At 43.5% G+C, this 17,354-nt stretch overlaps 1 protein-coding gene across 4 annotated transcripts in view; it reads left to right on the plus strand.

The window, feature by feature from the left end:
* The window catches only part of LOC112112234 (amyloid-beta A4 protein), a 313,996-nt gene that overhangs the window by 271,429 nt on the left and 25,213 nt on the right, over positions 1–17,354 (plus strand). For all 4 annotated transcript variants that reach the window (XM_024208071.3, XM_024208073.3, XM_024208074.3 and 1 more), the window contains one exon: positions 9,419–9,640. In XM_024208071.3, the coding sequence (XP_024063839.1) occupies positions 9,419–9,640 (222 nt within the window). The remainder of the gene's footprint in view (positions 1–9,418; positions 9,641–17,354) is intronic.

Raw genomic sequence — 17,354 nt, forward strand, 5'->3', positions numbered from 1 at the left:
TGTTAGTATGATATGTTTTTGTTTACTGAGCAGTTTGAAATTAAGACAAACAGATTTGAAAACAGATTTCTATTGAAGGCCAGGTCTACACTGAAAAAAATTGCCAGCACCGTGGTGTATTGTTTTGTTTTAACAACATAGCTATGTCAGCAAAATCCCCTATGTACACACAATTAAACTGGCAAAAAAATGGTTTTGCTGTACTAACTTATTTCACTCTCCAAACCAAATGTCATTAAGAAGGCATTGTAATGCTTATACTTATATTTGGTTTGCTTTTGGTTTTCCTATAAGGCCAATAAATTGTAGCTGTTTAATTAAATTTGTTTAGAAACTGATGTAATGTCCTTTTTGCATGGACACTCTTATTTCAGTTTGAGAGTGCCTCATATCAATGTAGTTTAAGCTAAACCAGTATAAGGCATTCTCAGACTGAAGTAAGAGCGTTCACAATTGCACTAATTTATTTAAATCTATTTCTAAACCAATGTAGTTAAATTGGTACAATTGTCTCATACAAACATGGGTTCTGAGGGGAGTGTTTGCTAGTCTGTGAAAGACAAGTGGAGTCGTATGGAGTTACTTAAAGCGGTAGTGCACAGAAGGGTTTTTTCTCATATTGGGAGGGTGGTGGTGTTTTTTGTGTTTTAAGGTGTTATTGGACCTTTTAGCTGGGCAAAAATATTCTCGGTTTAATTTGGGGGAAATCCTAACTTGCTAACTTTATAGTTGCTACCGAAGTAAAGACAAGACAAATATCCCTTACATAGTGATGCTACCAGAATGGCCTATACTCTGTTACACTTTCTTTCCCCTGAGCCAGTATAACTGAGTACTAAACCTGGACCCTTCATAAATTTTAATTAATGAATTCTTACCCACAATAGGTAAAAATAATGGTTTGGAGTGAGACTAATGGATTCCTGACATTCCTGAGCAGCCTTTCTGTCCCAGGGACTGAAACCTGATGTACACTTAAAAGTTTTGCCAGCATAGCTGTGTCAGTTAGAAGCGTGGGGAAAAATCCAGACCTGTAACTGACATAGATATGCCAGCGGCAAGCTAGTATACATGCAGTTATACCAGCAAAAAAGTCATCTTGCTGGTATAGCTTATTTTGCCTGGGGAACTGGTATAAGGTGTACCAGCAAAATAACTATTTTGCTCCTATAAGCTGCGTCTCCACTTAGAGGGTTTGATGGGGTAGCTATACTTGCAACTCCTTTCTAGTGGAGACAAAGCCGCATGAGCGTCAGAGCAGTTTATCCACTCTACAAACTCCTGCCTATTAGAGGCTGCCACAGCAGAGGTTTCACTCCTCTTCTCCTCCTTCCTTCTTTTACTCGCCACTCTTCACGGCTCACTACAGCAGAGGGGGGAGACCAAATGCAGCCCTCAGAGAGAGACAGACATTGGTGCTAGCTTCCTGATTACTTCCCCAACCACACCTCTCCTCTTCCTCTCTAGAAGCTATTCCCTCTCCAGGAAGGGAGAGTCATGGAGAACTCCCATAAACAGCAGAAGAGAGGATGGGAAAGACTGTGCTGGGGAGGTCAGTATGAGAGACCTGAGAAGTGAGATGCCCTATTAAGATGATTAAGCAGGTGTGAGCCTCCCATTCACCCAAGAAGGAGTCAGAGTGAGCCCAGGCCTATGGTTACCTGGGGGAAGGGAAATAGTATAGTGAGGGCTTCTCCACTGATCTAGATAAGAATCCTATTTGTAGGATGTTAATTGGATTTGACCCAAACTCTGAGCTGCTGGGAGTTCTTCTGTCACTGATTTTGGATGTGTGTTATTTTCAGAGTTGTGGTTAGTTCTGAGCACGTTCTCACAATACAAAACGAAATGTGCCAAAACACTATCTTTTGTATGAGTCCTCCTGTATTGATGCAGTGACATAATGAGCTATAGAGAAAGAGAACATCTATTAGAGGATTTTGGTTTGGGGTTTTTGTCCGCTTGGTCTGATATGAGATGAGGTCTTGTGGAACAGCCTGAAAATTATCTTTTTGGAGGCCCTGATAATGAAGATAGTCACTGTATAAAGAAACCTGCTGATATGCACTTGAATGCACACTCTAGCCTCCAGCTGTCCCCCTTACCACCAGGTTATTTAGAGAATTATCCTCTGCAGGGAGGTGGAAAATTAAGGATTGGCAAAAATGGAGAACACTCTGTGGAAGAATAACAATGTGTGATTGATCGTAGCAAAAGCCATGACTAATTTGGGCAAAGTTAGCATTGAAAGAAGACTCTTAAATTTGGCAGACAGTATAAATAACTGGACATTTTAGGGTCGTGTTTGTAGGAGTCAGTGGTTTGCTATATTGCCAGGGTAGATCACAACTCATTAGAATTCCATTCTCACAAAAATGCTGAAAGATAGCCATGTCCATGCAATTCTAGGATAAAGAATCAACCAAAACGTTTGCCCCAGTTCTGAGAGTTTAATGGCAGGCCTGAGTGTGCTTGCTTTCTAGACTCTGGAAACTGTACTATTTCTTTGTCATTTACAGTTGGGACCGTTTGAGTTGTTTTATAACCCCAAAACTAGAGATTTAAATCGAGGGACGGAAACTCCATTTTTCTTCTGCAGCTTAAGTAGTCCGATTCTTTTAAGGGGCTGTTAATGGCATGTTGGGAATTTTTTTCTCATTTTTGTACAATGTGTATGGCACTCTTTCACATGCTCCTCCCCTTTTTTTGACAGTAAACCTCTGTAGAGAGGCAGGTTTCAGAGTAGCAGCCGTGTTAGTCTGTATCCGCAAAAAGAACAGGAGTACTTGTGGCACCTTAGAGACTAACAAATTTATTTGAGCATAAGCTTTCATGGGCTACAGGATCCGAAGAAGTGGGCTGTAGCCCACAAAAGCTTATGCTCAAATAAATTCGTTAGACTCTAAGGTGCCACAAGTACTCCTGTTCTTTTTGTAGAGAGGCAGACACCATGGTCAAGTGGACTGAGCACAGGTTTAGGATCCAGGAACTCCTGAGTTCTTTGAGTAGATGTCACTATGGCTGCTCCACTTCAGTTGCACTTGCGTACCCTTGCACCTTTGATCGTAGATTTTCAGTAGCAGTGTCCATGCGTCCGCTTCTACACCCTAAATGTCCTTGTACTCTGATCTGAAAAGGGTGGAGCCAGCGCCACTCCAGTTCTTTATTGGACACCTTCACCCTGAGATGGACCTTTGCAGTGTCCGTTGGTTAGTTTTGCTAACCCTTTGCCCTTCTCTGTTTTATTTCTTAATATTTTCTTACACTGTGTGTTTGGGGGGACCTCCCACTATTCTCCTTTTCCCCAGTGGCTTCCCTGCCCACCTTGGTTCCTTTCTTTGAAGCCCCCTTTTTGCTCAGGGTATGCCCAAAACTCCAAGGTTTAAACCTTGCCAGACCTGCAGAAGGTCTTCTCCCTTCAGCAATGGACAAATCAACTGCCTCCACTGCCTTGGGGAGGTGCATATTCTGTTGAAGTGTAAGGTCTGCACTAACTTCAAGAGCAGATCTAGGAAGCTAAAGGAAGACAGGCTCAAGTTACACCTTTCTTGAGGCTTGCTACCGACTCGGAGCCCAACCTCACCCCTACACATAGATCTGAATGTCCTGGTGATCTCCACAGATTAAGCTCCAACAAGCAAGTCTGAAGGGATAGCTTCAGAACCCTGGAAGCATTCCAAAAAGAGAAGACACAAGTCCCCGATGGAGAGTCGAAGAGGAAGGGGAAGTTACGTCCTAGTGCAGGTACCACCGAGGCTCCTAACTGCCCCTCTTCCGCCCCCCTGACTGAGTCTCACGGACCCTTGAAAATGGCTTTGAGTTTTTCCCACACAATGAAGCCTTGTTTAGCACCAGCATCTGGACCCAGTTCATAGCCCTTTATACACAAGGACTCTTCAAAGAAACTGGCATCAGTTCTGGCTCCCCCAGTATCAATCCTGGTAGCAGCCAGGAGTAAAAGGGATGTGCGGATCACTCAGCTACGCTGTCACCAATACCAATAACTATGTCACAGCCAGTCATCCAGCAACCTACCTCACTGGTACCAAACTGATTCCTGCTCTCAAGGGATCTCCTAATCCTTGAGGAACCTGACTTTTCTCTCCTGCCAGGTACCAAGAGAGGTCATCCAGTGGCGCCATTAGTCCAGCTGATGCCTTCGCACCCTCTGACGCACACATCCTACCATCAGCTCCAGTGCAACCTCCAGGACCATTGTGACCAGCCCCACAATCCAGTACTTGTAACAAAAGGCCCAAGATTTTGTTTTTAGCCTTAACATCCTAGTGGTGGGAACTGAAGATTTTATGGGCAAAAATCTGTGAATTAGGCTTGTTACAAATAAATAAAGCTTAGCTTTTTGAATCTCAACATCTACTGCCATTAAATAATTCAATCCCTCACTTAATTTCCCACAACTATGAAAATCTAAGTTGATACAAATTAAAAATATGCTTAAAAATAAAATTGATATCCGTCAAAATTACAAAAAAAAAAATGAAAATCAAATTCTTCCCAAGCCTACATGTGTATCAGAGGGCTGTGGAACCACCCAGGAATTCCTCTGTCCTTTTGATATTTTGGTTGAGAGCCATGAATCACTCCTTCTGGCCCCATTGCTTCAACCACTCTTTCCTCCCCTACCTCTGACCCTATTTCAGACCATTATGGGAGCAGATCACATCAGACAGATGGGGCTAGAAGTCATTATATCAGGCTATGACATTCACTTCTTCAGCCCCATTCCTAATCCTCTTTCAGAGACCCTTCTCATGAGAGTCACCACGTTTTGTCCCTCCTTTCATCAGGATGTGGCTCTACTCGAGTTACGCCCTGGTACCCAAGAAGAAAGGAGAATGGAGGCCAGTCCTAGACCTCAGAACTCTGAACACATTCATCTGGACACAGAGGTTTGGGATGCTAAAGTTAGCAACAATAATACCATCTCTAGATCCGGAGGATTGGTTCATATCCCTTGACCTTCAGGATGCCTATTTCCACCTACTGATGCACCCTGCTCACAGATGCTTTCTACAGTTCACAATTGGCAACGATCACTGTTAATATGTAGTGCTCCCCTTCAGACTCTTGACTGCGCACAGAATTTTTACCGAAGTCCTTTCGGTTGTGATGGCCCTGTTATGATAATTGGGGATAATGGTCTTTCTCTGTCTTGATGACTGACTCCTCAAGGCTTGGTCCCTTCCCAGAGTGCAGTCTGTAACCTGCAAGTCCCTGGCCCTCTTCCATTCCTTTGGACTGAGCCTCAACACACAAAAGTCCACTTTGACACCTGTCCAACGCATTGAATTCACGGGGGCCACCCCAGTTTCCACAATTGTCAGAGCCTTCCTGCCTATAGACAGATTCATCACTATGAGCAACTTCATCTGTACCCTTCAGAGGAGCTCTCAAACCACAGCACAGACCTTCCTGCAGATGCTAGGCCACATGGCAGCCTGCATGTTCATTACACCCGATGCCAGACTGCATTCGAGGTATCTCCAGGTCTGGCTCAGGACAGCTTACACAGCCTGAGCAAAAGGATGTCTATTCCACAGAAGATTCTCGACTCCCTGAATTGGTGGAAGGATCCCCACAAGGCCTATGTGAGAACTCCATTCACATGCTGCCCGCTGAAACACAAAAATAAGAACCATCACCATAGATGTCTCATTGCTGGCTTGGGACACTGCTGGGTTCATTGCCCAGCCCACGGGCTGCATTTTGCGTTGTAACGGCCCTGTGTGCACCCTGCTGGACTATGTTAACTCATCCTTGGAACCTAGAGCAGGCCAGCACAATCTTCCCAGGAAAAAGGTCCAGTCCCGGAACTGGCCAAGGTAATTAAGGGCCCTAGGTATCATAGAAGGGCAGCTCTTCCTTTTCTCCATGTTTGGGTGTGGCAGTCAGGTTGTAAAAGGGAACACACAGACCTTCCCCCTCACCGGCCGTAGACAAGGAGGAGAAGGGAAAGGGGAGAGGTCCCGGTTCCTCAGGGCAGAGGTGGGGAGAGAATGGTCCAAGCAACCTCCCTAATTTCTCTCTCATTTTTTTTCATAAAAATCCCTAAAAGTCTCAGAGCAAGGTTGGCATCTCTGCATTAGCGTAGAATCCCTTATGCCAGTGCATAATAAAGCAGTCTTCTCTCTTCCCTAATGTCTATTACCGGAGCAGGAGGTTGAATGGATCAGGAGCCAACTGTTCCAGCTTCACACTGGCAGGTAGTTCCCTTCCACACAGGGAATTCTCCCCTTGTCAATTATGGACAGAATTCTGACCCTGTGGCACCCTCAGAGTGACTTAAAGAGGCTGGCAGCATAGCGGAGAATTCTGACTTTCTATAACATCGCAAAATTCAAATGTAAGTATATAGCTACAGAAATTCAGTAGCATGTATTGACAAGGGAATGAAGAGGCCATCCTTAATGAGAGTTATTGTAACTCCAGTTGTCATTTTTTTTTGCTGAGTGTAACCTTTACCGTTACTTGTGTTTGGAAAAAGTGTGTGTTTTCAAAACAGCACTATTAATTAGCTGCCACTTTATTGGCAATTCTTAACCAGTTTCCTTCTTGGCAGCTGTTTGTTAAAATGTCCAAAAGTGTGCCAGGCTCCTCAAAATATAGGTACATTTCACATGGGCCATACCCAAAGAGTTTGAAATCAGATCTGATGCATGATGCAAGAGAGGGAATCCTAAACAGTCAGTAGAATGGGAGACGAGAGAATGGGAGTGTGACAGAGTCATTCAGGCCATCTCAGCATCCTGTTGGAGGCATTGGTGTCCTGACACTTCCTGCTTAAGAAAAATCTTTTTTGGCCCGTGAGATATAGTCCTCCAGAGGCGTAGAAGGGGCAGAAGGTGATATGGGCCAATAGAGAGCTAGCAGGACAGTTAAGACGACTTGCTGCTCCCGCTGAGAGTAGAGCTGGGTGAGACTGGGACAGAAGAGGAGTGCTTCAGTGCTAACCCAGAACTCCAAGGCCAGGTCAGTCCCTTGGCTTAAAGTGCTGCAACCAAGCGCCTGTCTTTTGTGTATGTGGATATGTTTGTTTGTTTAAAAGCGGAGTCTGAGTTAGCTGTTATTTAACTGTTTGAAGGATATATGCTGAGCTTATGGCATGGGCCGCCGTCCTCCTCCACATCCTGTAAAGTGAGGTAGGGTGCTGTGACTGGTTCAGTCATAGAGGCCCCCTTGGGACTGTCACCTGATGTGCTGAGATTACCTCTGAGCCCGTTTTCCCTGCCAGCTTGGGACTCCAGAACCCTGCTTTGTTGAGTCAGACACGTTAGCCTGCTGCAACACAGACCCAGGTCTGGTCCACGCCCCCAGAGCTGCAGACTTTAACTAAAAGTTGCTCAGCAGGTCTCCTATCGTGGGCACCCAGACACCCAGTTCCCAATGGGATCCAGACCCCAAATAAATCCGTTTTAGTCTGTATAAAGCTTATGCAGGGTAAACTCATAAATTGTCCGTCCTCTCTAACACTGAGAGAGAGAGATACACAGCTGTTTGCTCCCCCAGGTATTAATCCCTTACTCTGGATTTATTAATAAACAGAAGTGATTTTATTAAGTATAAAAAGTAGGATTCAAGTAATAACAGACAGAACAAAGTAAGTCACCAAGCAAAATAAAGCAAAAACACGCAAGTCTAAGCCTAATACAGTAAGAAACTGTTTACAAGTAAAATCTCACCCTCAAAGATGTTCCAATAAGCTTCTTTCACAGACTAGACTCCATCTTAGTCTGGGCCCAATCCTTTCCCCTGGTACAGTCCTTGTTAGTTCCAGCAGACATCTTAGGTGGAAATTATGGGTTTTCTCATGACTGGCACCCCCTTTGTTATGTTCCACCCCCTTTTATAGCTTTGGCACAAGGCGGGAATCTTTTGTGTCTCTGGGTCCGCACCCCTCCTTCTAAATGGAAAAGCACCAGGTTTAAGATGGATTCCAGTATCAGGTGACATGTTCACATGTCCTGTGAGACCCCAGCCTCCATTCTTCCAGGGCTGGCCCACACATACCCAGGAAGGTTTGCAAGTAAACAGAGCCATTTATAACCAATTGTCCTAGTCAGTAGGAGCCATCAAGATTCTAAACCTCCATTAGTGGCCCACACTTTGCATAATTACAATAGGACCTTAGAGTTATACTTTATATTTCTAGCTTCAGATACAAGAATGATACATGCATACAAATAGGATGAACACACTCAGTAGATTATAAGCTTTGTAATGATACCTTAAAGAGACCTTTTGCATAAAGCATATTCCAGTTACATCATATTCACACTCATAAGCATATTTCCATAAAACATTATGGAGTGCAACGTCGCAGGCGCATCTGCTCACCCTGAGGCAAGGGGACACAACAGCGTTTACAAGGAATTACTGTGATGAGACATGCAAGGGTATGTGTTGTTATCCAACTAATTTTTAGCATCTTGGGAAGCAAAACAGCTAAAATGTGTGTACTTCATGTGACTATGAAGTGCTCTGTTCCTCTCTTTTCCTAAGTTTTTCAAATCCAAAAACAATAGGTACTACATTACAAATGTGTGTCTGGCTAATTAATGATATCTCTGTTTGCAGAGGATTGAGTGTATTATTCATATATTTTCTACATTTTTTGCTATAAGTTTATGGTCAGTATGTTTTATAGAACCTTCTATAGGTTCACACTATAGGTTGATAATGTAGGTATCTACTACTCTGAGATTGTTGAGATTATAATTATATTGCAGTAGTTTGGATAAAGTATCTGCATTGTATTAAAGAAACAGATGTTTCCTTAAGTTGGTTTAGTGTCCCAGTAGACCCGGGTTTATGCAATAAGTGATATTGGGACTGTGGATTAGTGGGCAGAGAGAGATCAAGAGCATTGCAGAGATAATGATGTGCTGCGACTGGGAGAGGAAAGAACGAAGCTATTCCTTCATAGTTTCCGCCCACCTTAACACATGAAGTAACATTGACAACTGACATTAATTTAATTTTTCCAAATGTGGAAAAAACAATCAAGATCATCAAAAGGAATGAGATGCCCCAGAATGAAGGGATATTGACCCATGCTCTGATGCTCTGGGTGAGGAAACTGGGTATCAAATATCAGAGGGGTAGCCATGTTAGTCTGTATCCACAAAAACAACGAGGAGTCCGGTCGTACCTTAAAGACTAACAGATTTATTTGGGCACAAGCTTTTGTGAGTATCAAATGTTTCTTGTTGGCATTTGGAAAATGTTTCACCGAGCAGCATGAAAAATGTTAAGCATGCCAAACTTTTACTTTTATTTTCCTTTCTTAAAACTTCCTACAAAAAATAAAATCTGCTATTATAAATTCCTGTCGAAGGAAAATTGAAATGGCGTCCTCATATATTGACAACCTATTTTCTTGTATTTGTTTTGTTTTCAGATGAACTGCTTCAGAAAGAGCAAAACTACTCCGATGATGTCTTGGCCAATATGATTAGTGAGCCCAGGATCAGCTATGGAAATGATGCCCTCATGCCTTCATTGACTGAAACTAAAACCACAGTTGAACTTCTTCCAGTTGATGGAGAATTCAGCCTAGATGACCTTCAGCCATGGCATCCTTTTGGTGTTGATTCTGTCCCAGCCAACACTGAAAATGAAGGTAATGTAGAATCACTGAGAGAAGGCCCCACCCAGAGTGTTTTGAAGTGAATTGGTGTGTGATGATTGATTCATGTCCTAAAAATCTTGGCCTTTCTAACTTAAGTAGGAAATTATACATTCTGATTGTGGGAAATGGTCTGCCACACCTGCCTGGCTTCCTTAATGGGACAGAGAATGCTGATTACATCTCAGATGTTTAAGTACATCATAAATCTCAGTGTTGAATTTAATCTACTCCCCTTATTGTAAAAACAGCAAAATTTAAGTGATATTCTGTAAATTAACGGGGTTAATGTGTCAGAATTATGTGCATTTTAAAATCACTTAAACAAACAGGAGCTTTTAATTGCTAGCATCAAAATGAATAAGCACACTACTCTAGAGTCATACTAAAAATAAAACGTTGTGGTGTAAGTATACATGTGATTTTACTGATTAGAATATTTTCCAGTATTTATTGCCGGGGCATTCTGCATGCGCTCTCCATTTTGTAACTGGACAGTGAAAGCTTCTACAGGAGTACTTTGTGTAGCTCATGGGATAACCAGTTGAGACAGTCATATGCTTTTCATGTTTTTAATTTTAAATAATTTCTGTCTAATCTTTACATTTAAAAATAATCGGGCATTTTACTGCCAGGGCAGTAGAAAGGCCAGGTTTTGTCTAGGTGCCTGAGCCACATTAATCAGAAATCTAGAAAACTCTTTCTTGTTCACTTCCCTTAAGTTTCTTCTTATGTAAGTGTTAAGATGAATTAACAAAGGGAAACACAAACTCCTCCAGTTCAGTGAGAGAAACTCAGTCAAGGTTAATTGAAACAGAAAAATGAGCATTTATGAAAGAATGATCGATGCTACTTTAAGATGACACTGTTGCTTCCACAGGCAGCTAAATTGCATCTAGATGTGTGGTTCTTATTTCTTTTAATATATTCCTAATAAAGATGCACAAACAACTCTGCTTTGAATAATACACTGTTTAATTTTGGATTATTGGGCATTTTAATACGTGCTACATTAGTCTGTTGTGGCACTTTCAGTGTTTCCTTTGTAAATCTTCTATAGCTATTCAAGGAGTATTGAAGGGTCTTTATAGACAAGGATATTCTTATTGTTGTTGCTTCACAAATAATTAATCATAGTACATGTAGGATTAAAAAATACCCCCGTGGAGAGATTTAAGATACATTATAGTGAATAGTTGAAATAATAGGTGTAGCCATTAGATGTGAGATGCTGAGCACCGCACAGGACTGCTCTGCAGGACTGACCTTTAGAGGAGATTCTTGGTCTCTGGATAATGTGGCATATGGTTGATCTAACAATTTTAACTTGGGTGTTGGTAATTTGATCGTTGTTTAATGAATAGCCAATCTACAGATACTAATACTGCTTTGCTTTAGCAAAATAAATAAGTAAATCTAATTTTTGAAATATTGGTGATCAGAAATTCTGAGTGTTAGTCTTTTGGCCTGGGAGTCTTAACTCCCTAAATGCAAACATTAACACGAATGCAATGCTATTCCTGTGTGGCATTGGAAGACGACGTACTTCACTATTATCCAGAGCAGCCCTTACAATGTGTTGGGTAAACCAGTTGCCTTTTTAGATTTAACGTGCACATCAGAATACAAATTTTTCGAACAGACGCTGATATCTGTCAAGTAAATCAAATATGTATTTATATGACAGACTGATTCTAAATGAACTATTACATTGTGTTTTTCTCAACATTGTCACAGCTGCATGAGATGTTTTTAATTAACCATTGAAAAAGGAATTCATGAAGTTGAGTGATGGTAAGAAAGAACAAGTGCAAGCAAATCCAGCATTAAAGTCATAATTTGGTATTTCAGTCTAGCACCTCCCTCTTCTGGAGGTGTGTTTAAGTGATCATCAAGATATAGTATATGCAAAACTGCTGTCTGTCCAGACATCCTTTTATCCTGCTGGTGTGATGGGGGATGATTTAAGTGTGAGACTTCTTACTTTCATTCTGAATTTCCCTGTGGGTTGCATATTTGTGTAAAAGATACGTGTAATTTTAGCAGTTTCTCTCTAATTAGAATTGCTTTCCATCTGCAGTTGTTTGCATACCTTGGTTAGAAGTTAAGGAGCCAGTGAAAAATTGATTTCTCTGCAGTCTAAATTTAAGCCTGCTAAGATCCAGCAAATCCCCTCAGACTTCTGAAAGTCCCCCGCTCCTCCCGCATATACACTAAGTTGATTTCCCAATAAGTATCCAATGACAACTATATTCAAGGAAGAATATAAACCTACATGCACTCTTAGATCTTTGGTCATGTGAGTTATCTTCCTGTTACTGTGAAATATTGACAGGTTTACAAAATCTGTTCCTTTCTAGTTTTAAAAAAGGTAATTTAAGTCCACGTGATAAGACTAAAAAATGAGGCATATTGTATTTAAAAAACTTGGAAAAGAGACTTTCACAGATACTCTTATTTTAGCAATGAATTATAATACAAATTAACATATTTCTAGCTTAGTAACGGCCTAGGGTTACCATTCGTCCGGATTCCCCCGGACATGTCCGGCTTTTCTCAGTTAAAAATAGCGTCCGGGGGGAATTTGTAAATGTCCGGACTTCCCGCCTATGCAGAGCGCACGCGGCTGACAGAGCAGCCGGCCGGATGGTGCCACTTGCATGGGGCTCCGGCAGCCAGAGAGAGCCCTTCCTCCGCTTCCCCCTCCTCTCCCCTGCAGCTGAGATCACTCCCCTCCTCTCTCTTCCTCCCTCCCCCTCCCTGCATTCACAACGGGCCTCCGGCAGTCTGGAGCTCCTCCCCCTGCCCAGCAGCACTCTGCGAGGGCAGGAACCGGGCTATGTGCTCCGTGGGGGAGTGCGGCAGCGTGTCGGGCTGCGTGTGGAGCAGGGGGAGGGTTGGATGGGTCAGGAGTTCAGCGGGGGGCTGTCTGGGGGTTGGGGGTGTAAGGTTTTGGGCAGTCAGGGTACAGGTAGGGGGTAGGGTCCTAGGGGGGCAGTTAGGGTGGGGGGGGTCTCAGGAGGAGGCACTTACGGGACAAGGAACAGGGAGGCTTAGGTAGGGGGTGGGGTTCTGGGAGGGCAGTTAGGAGCAGGGGTCCCAGGAGGGGGCAGTCAGGGGACAGGGAGCAGAGGGGTTTAGATGGGTCGGGAGTTCTGGGGGGGGCGGGGGGCTGTCAGGGGGTGGGGAATGGTTGGATGGGGCGTGGGAGTCCCTGCTGTCTGTCTGGGGGTGGGGGTGTGGATAAGGGTTGGGGCAGTCAGGGGACAGGTAGGGGATAGGGTCCTAGGGGGCCAGTTAGGATGGGGGGAGGGTCTCAGGAGGGGGCAGTCAGGGGATAGGGTCCTAGGGGGCCAGTTAGGATGGGGAGAAGGTCTCAGGAGGGGGCAGTCAGGGGACAAGGAGGAGGGAGGCTTAGGTAGGGGGTGGAGTCCTGGGGTGCAGTTAGGTAGGGTTACCATACGTCCGGTTTTTCCCAGACATGTACGGCTTTTTGGTCCTCAAATCCCCGTCCGGGGGGAATTGCCAAAAAGCCAAACATGTCCGGGAAAATAGCTTTGCCGGCATCCCTGCCCCAGTCCCCTGCTTACCTTGCGGCTCCCGCAGGCTGCGAGCGGCAGGTGGATTCCCCCACGGCGGCTGCTGCTGCTGCTCCCCCCAGACACCTCAGCTCTGTGTAGCTGAAGAGCCGAGCTGCCCGAGCACTACCGACTTCACGGTTTGCCGGGCAGCCCCCAGACCCTGCGCCCCCGGCCGGGCGCTTCCCCTCCCGGGCTCCGGCTGCGTTGGGGAAGCGCCCGGCCAGGGGCAGGGTCTGGAGGTCTGGGGGCTGCCCGGCAAACCGTGAAACCAGTAGCGCTCAGCCAGCTGTTTCGCAGCTGGGAGGGAGGAGGGGGAATGCGGGGCGCTCAGGGGAGGGGGCGGAGTTGGGGAGGGGACTTTGGGGAAGGGGCGGAGTTAGGGCAGGGCCAGGGCCCCGTGGAGTGTCCTCTTTTTTTAATGAGGAAATATGGTAACCCTAAGTAACGCATGGCCATCGCATTTGCCAGTGTCTAGCTCAGCTTAGCTAGATATACTTCCCCTAATGCTTCTGAGGAAACCAAGGGTGAAATCTTGGCCCAGTTGAAGTCAAATGGGAGTTTTTGCTAATGTTTTCACCCTATGGGTTTTTCCCCCACAGACACAGTTGTCCTCAGTGAGGAATAGACTATTTATCTTTTTCTAAAATTAAATTTTTGTTAACATAACCTTATGCTATTGTGATGTGGCCAATCACCACTTTCACCTATCTTGAGTCCATGGAAAATTGTACCACAACCCCTGCCAGTTGGTCTGTCTTGGATTTTGAGTTCCTTGGGGAAGGACTGCCCCTTCTTTTCCTTTTGGAGAGAAAAGCACATTGTGGGTGCTTCCAGATTAAATAATAGTTACATATAAAGTGCTAGAAATGCTCCTAATCCCCTCAGGTATCTTAATATTAGGGTATGTCTACACTACGAGAGTAGTTCGATTTCACTTAAATCGAATATGTGGAATCGATATTGCAAAGTCGAACGTGTGTGTCCACACTAAGGACAGTAATTCGACTTTGTGAGTCCACACTAACGGGGCAAGCGTCGACATTGGAAGCAGTGCACTGTGGGCAGCTATCTCACAGTTCCCGCAGTCCCCGCTGCCCATTGGAATTCTGGGTCGTGTGCAAGAGCACACTGAACGAAGCCTGCATAGTCATCCCATCATGAAAAAAAGTAGGTACAATAATGAACTTCTGGGAGCCAAACTTTTATGGAAAATAGCATTGGGCTCCAATTTTGTGCACTTGCTGATTTGTGCCTAAAATTATCATATTTGCATGTGAAAATGAGGTCAGTATATATACAAACAGTTTTGGAGCATGCAGAATTAGTGTACTACTTTAAAACTTGGACTGCAGCGTACCATGTGTCTTATTAGTACTGTGGTTATCATATCTTTGCACGTAGTCATCCTGTACATTACAGACTTACACCACTTCACATCTTCCTCCAGCACCCACCCTTTCTTCAAAGAACATATCTATAAGTCAGCGCTCTCCCTTATGCACACCTCATGGCCTGATATATGCCCACCTGCTGTTCCCTATGTGAGGAGACCCTACCAGGGGATTGTTTTGCAGACATGTGCACTGTTGTTGTTCTACTCTGTTTCCAGCTGCTTTGGCTCTTCTTCCCTAAGCATACAAACACTTATCATTGCAGACAATCCCCTTGTGTTGCCAAGTAACTGACAGCACTAAAGCAGCTAGCACAGAATTGCAAGGCCTACTTTGCACAAGAAGGATGTCTACATGCTGTATTGGGAAGGCAACATAGTACAGCAAGGGCAGTGGATTAGGAGTCAGGAGCGCCAGGCCAAAAATTTCAAAAGTGACTAATGATTTTTTGAGTGGCTCAATATTGGATGTCCAATTAGAAAAACCTTAAAAAGGGCCTGATTTTTCAGAAGGCAGCTGCTCAGCACTTTCTGAAAATCAGGCCCCGTTAAGGCGTCTCATATTTGGGCACTTAGAAATTGAAGATTCCAAAATCACTAGTTACTTTTGCAGATCTTGAGGTTCTGTTTCCAGCTTTAGCCTTCCTATGTGACCTTGGGCAAGTCACTTCCCTCTGTGTGTCAATTTCAACATCTGTAAAATGGGGGGTAATGATACTTGCCTTCCTTTCATAAAGCACTTTGAGAACTATGGATGATAAGTGCTGTATAAAAGTTAAGTATTATTATTTCCCCCATCCGCAGAAGTATTGGGCCAGCCACATGTAGCCACGTCAATTTACAGCAAACAGTTCCCTTCTCCTCTTCCCCATTCAGCTGCCACCATTTTTCCTGCCACAACCTGTTCTCCTAATTTTTTAGTGAGTGACATAATTTTACTCTTCCATTCAGCTATCACTTCTGCAGTGTCTATACATCCTTTGCAACAACATATTCAGTCCCTGCTTTGAAGTACCAACTGTAACAGCATACAGGTGCCAGATGAGCAGGGGGGGAAATGTTCAGAGAATACGGGATCTGGGCGAGGGCAAGAAGCATGGGGACACCAGAGGAGGGAATAAGGGTAATGTTTCTGCAGTAGCAGGATATTTCAATCCTTCAGCACCAATCCTTTTCACTGGAAAAATGCTGCTGCACTGGAGGGCTGTAGCCCACAATTGAAGAAACCTAGCAAAAGGCTTAGATGAGAAAACATTTAGTGGTTGTACTTTTATTTAGCATTATACAAAAAACAGTTTCTAGTGAAGGCAATCACATGGGCTACTGATGGTGCTCTGAATTGCCAGGAAGATGGTTTGATAACTGATCCATCTTTACTTCCCCATATAGGGATCATGGCGTGTGCTAAGAAAGCAGTGCAATCCCCCTGAGAAAAGCCCCTTTCAACACTCAGTAGCAGAGCTGGTTGGGAATATTCCATCTGACTGATTTCCTGACAGAAAGTGCAGTTTCCACAAAAACTGATTTTGTCTCAGTTCAACTCAAACCAGCATATTTTGTTTTTAATTGATCCAGTCTGTTTTGTTTCTAATCAGTTCAACAAAACATTCAACTACATTTCCCTATCAGCACATTGCCTTTTGAGAGTTGTAATTTGGGACCCTCCTTTTTTTTCCTGTGAGCAAGGTTCCCTGGAGGACATCTTTTATAATGCAATGTGGATTTCCGTCTCATTGAGCATCATGGCACTTCATGACTTGGAATAAATTATGGGAAATGTCCAGTCAGGGAGGCTGGCCCATGGGAGAGAATGGGGCCATCTGGCTTCTGAACTACAACATTGATGAGGCAATTCCCCACTTTGGGAAAATGCATTTTAATATTGAACTGACTCAAAACTAAGCAGCTCAGGTCAGTAAACTGAAACAAAACATTTCAATTTTGGGAATGTCACTGTGGTTTATATTCAGAAATTCCATTCCACACAAAAAAATTGACATTTCAACTTTTTGTCCCAATTCAGGATAAAAGCAAATGTTGAAATGTCAGAATTTCCTATAAGACAGAAATTCCCATTTTCACTCTACTGTTCAGTAGCAACTCCTTTATCTTATTTCCGCTTCACCATCACTAATCAGAAAGTTCAGATAACCATCCCAAAATTCAAATGCATAACAGAACTGTGTCTAAATACCGTGGTTCTGGAAGACCAGGCTGTGACTTTCACAAGACATCTGGTACTTTGCACCCTATTTCCAGAGCAACCAAAAGCAGAAGCCAAGATCTTTGTGCCATTTTGGCACTTCCAATGCCAACTGGAACAAAGAAGCACAAAGTAGCATAAAAGAAGAAAAATAAAGAAGGTGGAGGGGAGGAATAACACCTTTTTTTTTTTTATACTTCCCCAACAGGTTCAAGTTTGGGTTTAGCTAAGGTTATGGGTGAAGGGTCAGGTTATTCACTTTCCTATTACTATTAGTGCCGATGGGCTCCAAAAAGCATCACGCCAGTCTTCAGACAGGTATGGCCTCTGTGTGGGAATATAAAGTATTTAAAGATGTGAATGTGGGGCACAGAAATATGGTTGTTTTTCAAGTCCCCTTCCACTTTTAAAATGGAAGATAATCTAATTAGATGGACAATTATACTGCATACAAACTAAAATATATTAGGAACTACATTTTATTTATATATATATATATATATATATATATATATATATATATATATATATATA

Source organism: Terrapene carolina, unplaced genomic scaffold (assembly GCF_002925995.2).
Source record: "Terrapene carolina triunguis isolate 2854851 unplaced genomic scaffold, T_m_triunguis-2.0 Scaffold32, whole genome shotgun sequence".
Lineage (NCBI taxonomy): Eukaryota > Metazoa > Chordata > Testudines > Emydidae > Terrapene > Terrapene triunguis.